Source organism: Melitaea cinxia, chromosome 9 (assembly GCF_905220565.1).
Source record: "Melitaea cinxia chromosome 9, ilMelCinx1.1, whole genome shotgun sequence".
Lineage (NCBI taxonomy): Eukaryota > Metazoa > Arthropoda > Insecta > Lepidoptera > Nymphalidae > Melitaea > Melitaea cinxia.
This window is the reverse complement of record NC_059402.1, coordinates 9,346,660-9,361,253: the sequence shown is the minus strand read 5'-3', so window position 1 is coordinate 9,361,253 and position 14,594 is coordinate 9,346,660. Positions and strand designations below refer to the sequence as shown.

General features: G+C 30.9%; 1 protein-coding gene across 1 annotated transcript in view; it reads right to left on the bottom strand.

The window, feature by feature from the left end:
* The window catches only part of LOC123656319 (serine/arginine repetitive matrix protein 2), a 125,215-nt gene that overhangs the window by 73,502 nt on the left and 37,119 nt on the right, over positions 1-14,594 (bottom strand). Inside the window, exons 3-6 of the mRNA XM_045592021.1 lie at positions 7,923-7,959; positions 6,821-6,990; positions 6,365-6,440; positions 5,790-5,977 (exon numbers count right to left, since the gene is read on the bottom strand). Of these exons, the coding sequence (XP_045447977.1) occupies positions 5,790-5,977; positions 6,365-6,440; positions 6,821-6,990; positions 7,923-7,959 (471 nt within the window). The remainder of the gene's footprint in view (positions 1-5,789; positions 5,978-6,364; positions 6,441-6,820; positions 6,991-7,922; positions 7,960-14,594) is intronic.

The window sequence follows — 14,594 nt, the reverse complement described above, 5'->3', positions numbered from 1 at the left end:
AACTCAATATATGAACTCAAGATGACTTTTAACAATATCCAAAAATTATTTCACATTATTTGTCAGACAACAAATTACAAACAAAATAAATATAGACAATGTTAGGGATGTTAGAAAGATTACTCAAATTAACTGAAGTAAGCCATTATGTTCCAAGTATTATAACCATAATCTTTATTTTATATTTTCGATTATGTTAAAGTAGATCCGCTTTGTAATCGATGTTGAAAGTTCTCTGACATTAAAGAATAAAAAAAAAACATGAAATTGACCTTAGTATTTGGATTTAACCTTAGTCAAATAATTATGTAAATAATTGTTGCAATATTATGTTTATATATTATGTTTTATACAAAGTTCACATATCCAATTACTATTTGCCTTAAAACAAACTTATTTTTTCTAGAAAGTTAAAGACACCCGAATTATATTTTATTTCCAGCTTATTAAAGTTGGAAAATTTATGAGTGTCAAAAAAACTTTAAGTTTATTAAGAATAACAATAACTTTTAATTTATTATATGCATTAACATTAATTTACGATTTGGCGAAAAAGTATTTTTAAATAATTCAGACAACCTAATTAACACATCTTTAGTTATTATTGCTATAAAAGATATTTAACATATTTTACATTAAACTATATTAATATACTAATATTGAATCAAAACTTTTAAGAAAACTCAACAAACAACAGTTTTATTGCAACAACAAATCATTAAAACTGTCGGCGAAATCACATTAATGCAAATAGATGACGGCAAAATCCATTTCGTTTCCCATAAAACTTTATCATTGTAAACTGTTAATATTTCTTTTTAAGTTATGAATATAAATGAACAAATGGTAACATGGCTATGTTTAAACGGTTTGACAAAGAATACAGTCGAGGAGGTAATTTTTCCTTACATCACCTTGTTATTGCTATCTGAGATTGGATCTAGTTGTGATCACATGAATTCTTGTAGCGGCCGGGTCTTGTAGATTTTATCTGCAGTTCTTAAATTATCCACCTTACCCTTCATCTAGCATTATAATCGAGGCCTTGGAATGACAGACGCGCTTAGTAAACCATGTCTTTACTCATTAGTAGTTTGCTTAGAAATTATTTATAGATGTGCATAGACATATATGACCCTTATCCATTGTTCTTAAAATACTTTAATAATTATTGATTATTATTAATTTAAAAGTAAAGGGTGGAAAATGATAGTATCGGTACATATGATACTGTGTCAAAATAGAATAATGGAATATCTTATATCGCGTACGTTTCAACCCTAAATCTTATTTTATCGTATTTATTATATTAAGTATATAACTTAACATTACATATGGTAGAATATAAAATATCTTTTGAGAAGTTTAAGTATATTTTCAACTTCTTTTGTTATTGTTTTTTTTATGGATATTTTAACTCTAAAAGTGATTAACAATGATTTTTCTCGCAGATTTCCGATTTGTATCAAGTGCAAAAAAATAACCATTTTTATTTTGATGTCTATGTATTATTAGCGTCACATTGTATATGTAAACATCTTGAACATTGATCGGTTTTAGGGTTACTACGTGATGTACCTATAATTTACCATATTATCATTTATCTTATACTTTTAAACGAGCAATTCTTGTATATATATATAGAATAAAATATTTTTTGGAATTTCGGGGGAGATAAATAAATCTAGCTAGGATTCATTTTCAGAAAATGTCGTTTTAACACTATTTTTAGACAATAAAAAATGGCTACAATATCATTACAATAATAGAATAGTCAATAAAGTTGTAATAGCTCAGGTGGTAAATCGGCCGGTCGCGATCAACCGTAAAGACCACGGTTCCAATCCTAAAATTTCCAGATCGATTATTATTTTTTCTTTTTTTTTTCTTATTGCACTTGTTATTTTTTATTTAAATATCCAGTTCTTATTTTTTAATCATATGTCGGTAAAATCGAAAAATATTATTCATATTTTATCATTATTATTTTTTAATTATTTTTATTTTCGATTTTTTATATTTGTTTATATTTTTTATTATTGTCGGTAAGAATTTTTTTTATTCATATTTTATAAAGATGTAATTCGTATTTAAATATGATTTCCAAAAAACACGATTTACTAAAAATACCGAGCTAAGCTCGGTCACCCAGGTACTATATATTTATGTGTTTTAATTTACTCTGTTTGTGTTTGTTTTCTATTACTTAAAAATATATACCTATGTGTTTTCTCAAATGACGATCGAGCTATAGTTTGTCTTTTTTGTGTTGAATATAAACAGTATTAAGAAACGCTTATTGCCTGTAAAAAAGTGAAATACTCGTAGTATCCTGCTTGTATATGCAATCGCGGCAATAAGTACTTTTATTGAAAAAATTAATTTACAACACATCTAAACATTTCTTCTTTTTATTACAAACGATATTGAAAAGCGAGTTATTAGTAATATTTATGATCGAATTACTAGCTAATGTTAGCAATACAAGAATTTAGATCGATGTTCAAATCGAGTCGGACAAAAAAGTCGGTTCACATCGATCGCTGTTTCCAATCAAATTTAACACCGAAGCAAATCGATGCTTAATACCTTTCGATAGGCATTTTTTATTTTTTTACTCGAATAAAATATTCGCTTGTGAGTAAACGACATTTGCAAAAGAATTGTAAGTTATGTGTCAAATTGTTCAGTCGCATAAATTTTATAAAAATAAGTCATGAAAATATTAGTAAATTGCTTATTTATAGCTTCGATACATTTGAGTATTTTTTTTTATATTGTTATTGTTTTTATCACTATTAGAAACATGTTCAACTTTACTGTGTTTTATCAAGATAATAGAGAAAAAAAAGTAAAATACTCATACAAACAAAATATAGATTTGCTTGACAACTAGATTTCACACTATTACTATTATACTTTTTATTAGGTATTTTTAATGCGAAATTTTGTTTTAATCAACGAAAGGTAAAACTGTATCATAAAACAATAGAAAACTATAAACGACGTCAGTTTGTTTTTGTTGTAACACAAATGTCCTGTAATCTTCTTTTATGATAATGCAGACTAAACCGCAGTAAGAAACAAATAAACTTTTAGTAAAACGCAGGATTGTATTTTTATAAGCGCAGAGGCATTTGCGCAAGAAACTGTATCTCAAAGGTCATTCACTAAGTATTTATGAACAAGTAACAGGCCTCAGCAAATAGTATAGCTTTTAGCACCATATTTGTGTTACGACAAGCTATAATCATATAATTTAGTTAGCTGATAGGTATGAATTAACTCCTATTACTTCGGTACCTAACGTTACAAAGTATCATTAACTAATTATATGTTAACGGATTGGTTGGCTATAAAACGATGTGATTAGTGCCTGCTATTTTATTAATTATTAAAAGTGTAGCTATATTACTTACCATGTACAAATATTTAGTAAAAAGAAACCTTAAAGTTAATAGATGATTACAGAAATATAGGTACTGTAATTTATTGAATGACATTAATGTCGGAAACAATATTTTAAATTACTCAAATTTATACATCTATCTATAGTATCTTCAGGAGTGGGGTTATTTATAAAACATATATTTAAAGTTGCGAGCGCTTCAACATTGCAACAGTTGCAAGTCGTGGGCGCGGCGCCCGCGGCGATCTATCTCCGAGCAAATTATAATTTCAAAATATCCCATCGATTTATGCGAACTCTCATCTGTATAAGCGCTGCTCCATTTTACGATACGTACCATGCACCCTACTTTTGTAAGTCGACAGAATATTTATTTTCGAAAACATCGAAAATGGTAAGTAACTCAAAAATAAAATAGTAAAGATAATACTATGTATCTACATTATGTAGACAAATTCAGTCAACGGTATTAAGATTGCATACAATAAAACTAGGAAAATAAAAAAGTCTAGCCAAAAATTATAAGTAAAACATATTTTCTTTTGAAACATAATTGTATCGTGTGCATATGTAAAACTTAAAAACAGAGATAAAAACGATATAAATTTACATTTCTATCTCAGATTTTGATAACTTTAAAATAAATTTGTATCTCCTTGAAAATATTCGCGTATACAACAGTAGTATATACACCTCACAACAATTTTTAATAAAAAAAATAGTATCGTGCGGCGCCAGTTACCTTTAATTTTCAATGCCATTTAGATTTTTAACTTGAGATATTTATATCGTTGTTGCAATAACTTAAATAAAATAATCCTTTGTGACATTTTAATCAGATTAATAAGAACTTATTGCACCTTTTTAATGAAGCAAATTTTATCATTGTTTATCACTAACGGTATTGATATTCTATGTTGGTTTGCTTCTACCGAATTCGTGGCACGTCGGGAGATATGATCAGTAATAACAGGTACGGGTCTGGTATGCGGTCGCGCTTATCAGCAACAAGTTTACCTTCGAAAAGCTCCAGATGACCTCCGATAAGAGCAAGGAACTCACGAAACAACTTGCAGCAAGACGCTCCTACACTCATAAAATGTGTTCGTTTTTCCAACATAGCAAAGGAGTACTAATTTAAAGTTATGAAAATACTTTAATATTCTAAGAAGTGTTTTATGTGGATGTAACTACACGAAATATTATGAAACTTCACAGCCTTTTGTTGTTGTTTTTTTTTTTTAATGTTTATTTTGCTCCAGAAGTATTCTTCACCTGTATTTATCTGCCACGATCTGTTTCTTAAGCGACTATGGAAATTTTCGCCATAAATTTGTGTTGATTTATCTTTATTATAAAAATGATATAGGGTTTAATTTTGTTTCATTTTTGGTAAATCAAAGTTTACTTGCCTTTGAAGTTGTTGGTGAAACTAAAAATGGCGAGTTTCCTGGCTTAACTGAAAGCTACTGAAGCAATCAATGAATGAGTATTGAATTGCCAAACTGTCCATTTTTACCCCGGTTTAAATTAAAAACACATGCTTAAGTATAACGATCATTTATCTATAAATAAAACCCAATATAGACAACAAGCATATTCCATCCAGGCCGAGTTACGTCAGGTCTACAGTTTGGTTCTCAGGGTTCCATTAGCGGGTACAAGATAACGTGCTCTGAATAAAATCGATTCCTGACACCCGATCAACATGTCCCTGATAAGTGCATACGCACTTGTTCAGTAGATGAATCTTGAAATATTAAAATATGCAATAAGTAGACGTCACTTGCGATCTCTCTTGCGTTGATATTTATGGATCCTGGTTGGTTTTAATAAGTTATTAGAAATAGAAACCGCTACAATAGCTAGTGCTATGACCACTGTGCAAACGACACGTGATGCGCTTGCAGTCGCGGGTTCGATCCCCGCACATGACAAACATTTGTATTAGCCATATAAATGTTTGTCGTGTTCTGGGCGTTCATGCTTGTGTTTGTGTGTGTGTATGTTTTCGGAACCCCGACACAAGAGAATGTCCTACGAGAGCCGTTGAGTATTATTGTTATTGTTGACCAAATTACATTAAATAATGTAAAGTACATTTATAAATTATTTTTATATTCCAAAAAAAAATAGTTTTCGATTGATGTTTTAGTATTATTCGTTTGCCTTTTTATACGAGTATGTAGATACAAAACTCCATTCAATTTTATCCTTGACACATTCCTTGCGCCGATATAACAAAACGTAAATTGATCAAAAATAAATTGCGCTACCCTTTCACTACATACACATGATGTGCTGATACTATGACTAATATAAATTCACGTTTCACTTCCATCGCTGATTATATAAGGCAATAAATGAAGAGTGTACTTACATCATGCGTAGTGTCGCCTCGATGTATTCTCTCCTCAGTTTCTCGAACGCGCTCAGTGATGTTTCTGGTGAGCACGCGTCGATCCTTGCTCTCTCGCACCTTGCCATCTGGGTTGGCGACCACGCAAGATGACACAAGAACTTTTGCGCCGGCTGGTGCAATGATACCGTCAGGTGCATCCTCGAGTGCTAAAATATAAAAAAAATAGTCAAAATTGTAATTCTTTTAATCATCATATATTCTAATAAATTTTAATGAAAGTTTGTTTGTTTGTTTCATTAAGCTAATTGTTCAACTTGTTAAAATTAATAATACAGGTGACATTGAGGGTTTTTTCGATGTAAAAACTAATAATTAAACGAGGGATTATATTATACAAGAATAAAAATTTTAATCCGTACTGCGATTGCAATTAAGTTACATTTAAACAATAGTACTTAGTATTTAGGATACTTATAACTTTTAACGTATGAATGTATATTAAAATTTGCGTATCGTAAATATAACTGTTCACGTTATTCTAAATACGTATGAAAAAATAAAAAAGTAAAACAAAATATAATTTAAAAAATTACCTTCGACATGTCGATCGTCATCTCCTTCGGTAAGTTCAGCGTTTTCTTCCCCTTTTTGATCTTCGGGTACTCTATGCTGTAAGAAATACAAAAGTTATAAAAATACTTTAGGTAACGGTGACGCTAATGACTAAAAAAGGATACATATAGAAAAATAAAAACATAAATGATTACTATAGATACATGTCCTTCACAACATTAAATAAGTATGAAAAAAATTGTGCTTTTTAATAATAAATTGTGCTTTATAATATAAAACAAAATAAAAAAATAAAATTTAATAGGTTTTCTAGGAAGAACAATGCTTAAAGCCCAATTAAACCTAAAGTCTCTAAGCAGAAAGCGAGGTTAATGCCAACTTATTATTTCAAAGCTCTTAAAGTCTTTATTCGCCAATAAGCTATTCACTTTCATAAAATATATTTTAAGTTTAATTTTACACTAATGTCACTCTACCTCGGTTTGTTGAAAATTAGTTGTGTGCGTGTCTTCATTAACAGAGGTAGATATCTTTGGCCCGGAGTCGACGAGGATGCGGCCGTCCTCCAGCACCAGCTCGCGCTTCACCCGCGTCGCGATCTGCCGCGTAGTCGTCACCTCGCTTGTTTTACGAGTCACCCATTCCTCTGGAAAAGAAAAAATGATAATCATAGAAAGATACAAGATGTAAATGTCATAAACTTTTATTAGAGTGGCATAAATAAGTCTCGATTTTCTCGGATTTGTCTCAACCTAAAACACAGTTTTCAAGCAGTATTGTGTTCCTGTTGGTGAGTAAGGTGACCAGAGCTCCTGGGGGGATTAGGAATTGGGTCGGCAACGCGCTTGCGATGCTTTTGGTGTTGCAGGCGTCTATAAGCTACGGTAATCGCTTACCATCAGGTAAGCCGTACGCTTGTTTGTCAAACTAGAGGTATAAAAAAAACACACACCCCGGGAATTTTTAGAATCCAAATGGATTAAATATGACTCTGACTTTTTGTAAAGTGTAACTGAAAACCATATGAAAACGATCTTTTTCGTGAAATGTTTTTGAAAACATCTCAATTTCATTAAATTTTCATTTGGTTTTAATAATTTTTGTCCTTCTTAAAGAAAAACTGTGATTCTACACATGTACCTAACTTACATATTTATAGAAAATAGTATAGAATCTTAGCATGCATTGTTATTACATTGTAAGCTAAGACGCATATTGTTAACTTTGTAATTTTATCTACTTTTCTAACCACGAAGTACGTTAAGCACTAATGACTCATGTTGCTAATTCAGGATACCTAATTTCTCATGCAGTCGAATAATTTAGTCAAAAGTCTACTATTTCACGTAATATACTTGTGTATTATTTTATCTAACATAGTTTAATTTTGAATGGTATGACCCGATTTATGTTTTACCCATTTGTGTTGCTTTTGTACTCTATTTACCTTATAATCGTATAAAATATCAAATCCATCATAGGTAAAAAAATATACTTTTTTTTTGTTGCTAAGGAATATTTTAAGAACTTCTTTATTTGTAAATAACTAACTTTGCACAATTTACTTTACGTACATACCTTCTTTGGTTGTGGCTATGGTTTCTCCTGGCTCCGCCTATTAAACAAAAGATAAAGTTAGAAATTACAATCATTATTTACTTTTAAAGATAAACATTTTAGAAGTTTGCTTAATCAGCGCCATCTCTTACCGAGTAGGTATCACTATTGAAATCGAAGTCTTCATAATCAGATTGCTTACAAGAAGTGTAGTGTAAAAGTATTTGCGGCCGCCGCTTGATGGCGCCATGTTCATTTAATGTAAAAACTGTCACCATTAAAATACATAAAATTGAGAAACAGATTTTCTAATAATATGCACTCACTAAAGTAACAAACAATATTACACCATTCATCTATTATTAATAAGCAGATAAATACTAAATCATTATCGCCAAAAAGCAACATTTATACATGTAAATCAACGGAGAATAAATTAGTTTATTTATAAATTTAACATTTGTTAACATATTAGACACAATTTAATCCTTAAGGTATATCTAGCACTATGACGTATCAATCGCGTGTTCAAACACCTAACCAATGTTTGACTGAAGGCAAACTGAAGGTAAGCTGCAATACAATTAGCAACCCAAACGGATTAACATTTTCTTTTGGCAACCTATTGTTGATAGGGTTATCACGATACCTTTATTTATCAAAAATAAATAAAATACAGCTACATTTGTTTTTAATTTTTTTTTATAACAGCTTAAATGTCTCTACTTCGAATATCTCATATGTAATGCTAAAAATACATTCTCTGATAAAAAGTCATATTGTATTACAGATCGGCAATTTTATTTTTTAGCTTAATACAATTCCCTATTTGGCAAAAATTATAAAAATTATATTAAAAAAGTTATTTTACAATGAAAAAAAAGACCATTATTTTTCGAGATAAAAAATTAAGGAGTTATGATATACCTACAACCCTGGTATCTTATCGTAATACGTATTCCGACAGTAAAGCGAAACATCCGGTGGGATCGCACGACAGTATCAAACGCCTCACTTCATACGAAACACGTCCATATTAAAACACATTCGACACTTCAATCATTTTAGTACTCAACTACGGTCTATAAATGTCCCTTTACTGGGCCTCTTTTCTTTTGGATTCTTTACTCAGAACCTTGTTTTTGAATAAAATAGGAAAAAATTTAAGCCATTTTGTTTATACATCGAATTGAAACCCACAAAGGTTTTAATAAGCGATTCCCTTGTTTTATTATTGTAGTACTATCAACACGACGATCTCATCGTATTATTTAAATAAATATCGCCATTACTTCAACAATGGTTAATGACATTGTTTAACGAGGAACTAATTAAGTATCCACTACCTCTTTATCTATTATAATTAAACTATAAGATGAAATTTGTTTATTAAAATATCTTATAGGATCTAATGGTCCGATTTGAAATTAACTCTTTTCGCAATAGAAAGCTTATTTATCTAGGATGATTATTTATTTATTTATTTAAATTGAGGTTGCTAACAGACCATACTATAATTAAAAACAACTGGTTTGTTTTACAACTAATTGCTGCTCTAATTACGAAGATGACGCCGCGTTGGCGCAACGGTTACAGCCATGGATTGTACCTGTTGCGATGGTTGCGGAATCGATCCCCGCACACGACAAAATTTGTATTGGCCATACAGATGTTTGCCGTGGTCTGGGTGATTGTGCAGTCCTTGTGGGTCTCCCCACCGTGCCTCGAGAGCACGTTAAGCCGTCGGTCCCGGTTGTTATCATGTACACCTTATAGCGATCGTTACTCATAGTAGGGAATATATCCGCCAACCCGCATTGTAGCAGCGTGGTGGATTAAGCTCTGATCCTTCTCCTACATGGGGAAAGAGGCCTATGCCCAGTAGTGGGATATTACAGGCTGAAGCGTTTACAAAGATCACTGCATTCGTAAAGACAACTTTTTTGGGCATAAAAAACTAACTACAAAAACAATATGTGACAAAACTCAAAGAGCTAAACATAAATTAAAATAACTAAAAGGTTATTCTATAAGTGATGATAGAAGAGTTAAGAAACTCAGGATAACTAGTATAACTATTCATAAATACAATTAGCTAACACTGCAACTAAGCAACTAGAAAATTCATGCTTAATTGTGAAGCCACACTCGTCCCGCCGCTAGGGAATAAACCTTCGCCGACGATATTGAAAGTTATCCCATTTACTACGCAACTCCGTGGAAAATATCCCACGTGACAAACTATTGCTGAACTAGTCCGTTGAATGTCAACTAAACGATATTACGTGTCGTAATTCCATTTTTCTTGATTTATATATATACTAGCTGACCTGGCGAACTTCGTATCACCTTATTTTTTTCTGAAATATAATAATAACATAATATATCAAAATAAAATATAGCCTATCTTTTAAGTTGGATCAAACTGCACACGGTGTGCAAATTTGACTAAAATCGGTTAAGTAGTTTAGGAGTCCATTGAGGACAAACATTGTGACACGAGATTTATATATATTAAGATGGGAACTGTTATGTCTGTATGTATTAAGTTTTTAAGCCCCGAGGCGACCGCGAGATCTTTTAAATTAACATACTTTAGTTTAACGTTTTATCGATTTTCCAAAATATCTGATAATTTTGTTTTAATTTTTTTTTTATTTTTTTTCTACATTACCAAAGAGTAAGATGATAACTGTACTGTGTGGGTACGGTACTAAAGAATATAGCCACCCCCTCTCTTCCCGTGGGTGTCGTAAGAAGCAACTAAGGGATAACACGGTTCCGCTACCACCTTGGAACTTAAAAAGCCGGCGGGTGGCGGGATAGCCATGCAACTGCTGGCTTTGAAATACACAGGCCGAAGACGGGCAGCAGCGTCTTCGGTGCGACAAAGCCAGTACTGCGGTCACCAACCCGCCTGCCCAGCGTGGTGACTATGGGCAAAACACATGAGTTCACGTTATTTTTGCCGTAAACTTGTGGAGGCCTATGTCCAGCAGTGGACTGTATAAGCTGTAATGATGATGATGATGATGAAGATGATAACTTGATGATGAAAATCGGAGATATTATAGGATAGAACTAAATGACCTTGTAAAAATTGACGAAATGTGAAAAACGCCTCCACAAAAATATAGTAACATTTTCATTCATGTCACAGAGTATAAATAATAATGATGACATTAAAGTTAGACTTTTAAGACAGGAATTTTTTTAATTTTATTTTTTTAACAAGTTATTAACTTAGTACATATATTAGGAGATAACATAATAGTATTATTTTCTACTAATACAAACACAACATTTTTTTTTTTTGAATTGCCGAAAAACTCAAAATGTCAATAAATGAATGCCAGATGTGCGCGACATTACTCTCGTGTCACAGGCCGCGCCCTTGCACCGATCAACGCAGCGCAGCGCAAGGCCGCTGCATTGTGATGCACATTCAGCGTGCATTGTTCATTGAATCAGGTCATGGTACAAAAGATAAACTAATAAACATTCAGGAAACATTTGTAGATACATCTTGTTTTTTATGTTTACATAAGCTAACTGTGCCCTTGTCAATAGCACTACAACGAGGTCATTACACTATGATGTATATCCTTGTATTATTTTACTAACATAACAGTAATATATTGTATATCTTTAAAGAACCTTTTTTCTCGAATTTATTGTCTTAACACAACCCTATAGAAAAAATAGAGAGCATAAGAGATCTCGTAGACTCTCATAACTTGGTATGAGAATTTGGTCTGCATTTGTCCATGTTATATGAGATTTTTTTCCATAGGGAAAAATAGGACTTATTAGCCGCAAAAATACGTTTTATTAGAATTGGTTGCATAGACACTAGTTCAGTTCGTAAATCAATAGCAATTAATAATGTACTTGACTATACCTATAAGTAAAAAATGCGTCAATCAAGTAATCAGATAATATTGCCGTCTATAGATATTAAAACAAAACTGAATGTTATCTATACCCATACAATTACGTCCGTTCATTTAATACTATCCATAGTTCAGTAATGATGTAAAACGATTGTGCATTAATTAACCTGTGTACTTTATTGTTACCATCAGCCTTCAACCCCATGACCGCCTGCGGTTACAGAAATCAATATCGAAGGAGTACGATGGCCATAATTTTAGTTTTAATTAAAATCGAATTTCATTTAAATTTCGATAATCTCGTTGCGTTTAAACAGCTGTGAAGTTACAGTCAATAACAAGGTGCAATAATTACGTTAACTTTTTAAGATTACTAGAAAAGTTGAAAATACATAAGTGAAAGATATTGCATGCCTAAAAGATCGAGAGAGAGTAAGATTAGACATTTCCTATGCCTAATTATGCTGGAACAACAATGTTTTTATTATTCAATACTTTTAATTTAATTACAACCTTGACTATAATAAATTTTTTGTGTAATTTCCATATATTCTTTTAAAACATATATTTTGTTTTACCTGTGTAATATTATTTAGCCTTTGAACTTCTTTTTCTTAAGTTCACTGGATAAAAGGTTGTCAGTCTTTAACTTTAGTACAAAATTATTAAAAAAATTAATCTCTTTGAAAGCGCAATAAACAGTTAGCCAAAACTCAATACATACTTTGAAATAATAACTTATTATCAGATTACTTTGTATAGACCGCATGTTCAAATAATAACTTTAATCTAACTCGAGCTACTACGGGTGTTGGTTCGTGTATTGAACCAGACGTTCTCTTTATAAGAGTTCCTTCTGTGAGACTGTCATGATCTTAGAACACCCTTGAGAAAGATTGAGTGAGGGCTTATCCAACTCAGAAGAACTTGGAAAAAAGTCATCGTGTCAACCTTTAACACCTTTAACCCCTTGAACTTCCGGATGCAAACAATATGGCAGATTAACGCAAAATTTTATTCCACTAGTTGCCAGTGATAGTAAAACATTAATAAATTTATTTAATAAATTAAAATATTTTGTTTGTATTCCTTTAATCGTTGTTGTATTTTTTTGTAATTATTAAACTTTTCTAGATGAACTAAAGTTTGAACAACATGCAATCGATTGAAATATTTAAAAGGAAATCAATTTAATTTAAAATATGTTATAGCAAAACACTAATAACAAAACAACAAATATATTTTATTCACAAAGACATAAATATATACGCAAAAACAGAAGGAAACAGCTAGAACACAAACATTTCATTATTATTATTTAAATTATAGAGCCTTAACATTGTAATTTATATTTTTTTTGTATCTTTACATGCCACGCTATAAAATATACAATATAATCTAAAAATATTCGACAATACAAATGTGTTAATGTAAAATAATTTTACGTACCTTTATTGTCAGTTATAGTAGGTACAAATTACTTCAATAATTTTGTCATAATTTATTTAATAGTAGCAGTGCCCGCGACTTCGTCCGCGTGGAAGTTAACAAAAAAGTTATTGTTTAGTTCGCAGAGTTATAAACTAAATGAATTTCTAAAATTAAAGTAGTTAGTTATTGAGTTACTCCGCTATATATCAGCTATCACCCAGTGAAAGTCCCGTCAAAATCGGTTCAGCCGTTTCAGAGATTAGCCGGAACAAACAGACAGACAGACAGACAAAAATTTTAAAAAATGTTATTTCTGTATATATACCGTGTACACATCCATGTGTATTTAGTAAAAAGCATCCATATGTATATAAATTTCATTTTACATAAAATTACATTTCAGACGATAATATTTAACGATATCATTTTAAGAACCAATATGTAAACAATAATATGATTAATATGGAGTGACATTAATATTTCAAAACGACTAAGCGAGTAATAAGCACTTATTATCAAAAGGTCAGTCCGAATATGGAACTAGAGGATTACCAAAAATAGTAGAACCATGAAGCCACGCACCTTGACTGTGACACTTAAGGCTAGGTAGGAATCCTTGAAACAACATAATAACATTGTCACATGAATTAAAAGTATGTAAATTACACTATAATACCATTAGCGGAGTGATTGTCTTATTTTATCACATTATCGCTCTCGGTATTTTGTATTTTATTATTCGTTTCGTTACTTTGTATGACATTTATGATATTATTATTCGTTTATTTGACACTATATTTAGTGGTCAGCTCCTAAAAGTCCTGGTGATTTTAATACCCTATAAATCTTTCTCAATAAGCAGACTTAAGAAACATTTTAAACTCCAAACTCTTTTATATCGAAAAAATTTAATGACTAAACTAGAAAAAATACTCTCGTCTCTAATTATTTTTTCCTATTACTGTTTTTTGTATTTGGTGTTTAGAATTTTTAATATAAATTTGTGGACACATGTTATGTGATTTTTTTTTGTAAGAAACAAAATTAATAGTTGTATCATTTATCATTTATTAAGTTCAAATAAAAATAGCACATTTTTGTAATCTCAACTAACACAACAACATTATTTGCCAACACATTAACACTACTATGTATATTCTCAGTAGATAGCGTAGACATTTCGTAAATAATTTCTATATCGACTTTTCTTATGCTTTTTACTACTGTATACTTCTTCATTACACTTTTTTGTCTTAAAAATGTATTATAAACTAAAATAAATAATTTAAAAAAAAACGTACAATTAGCAGCTTTGTTGCCAAGTATCGACAACGTTGTAAATATCTACATACAAAGAAACAATAACACT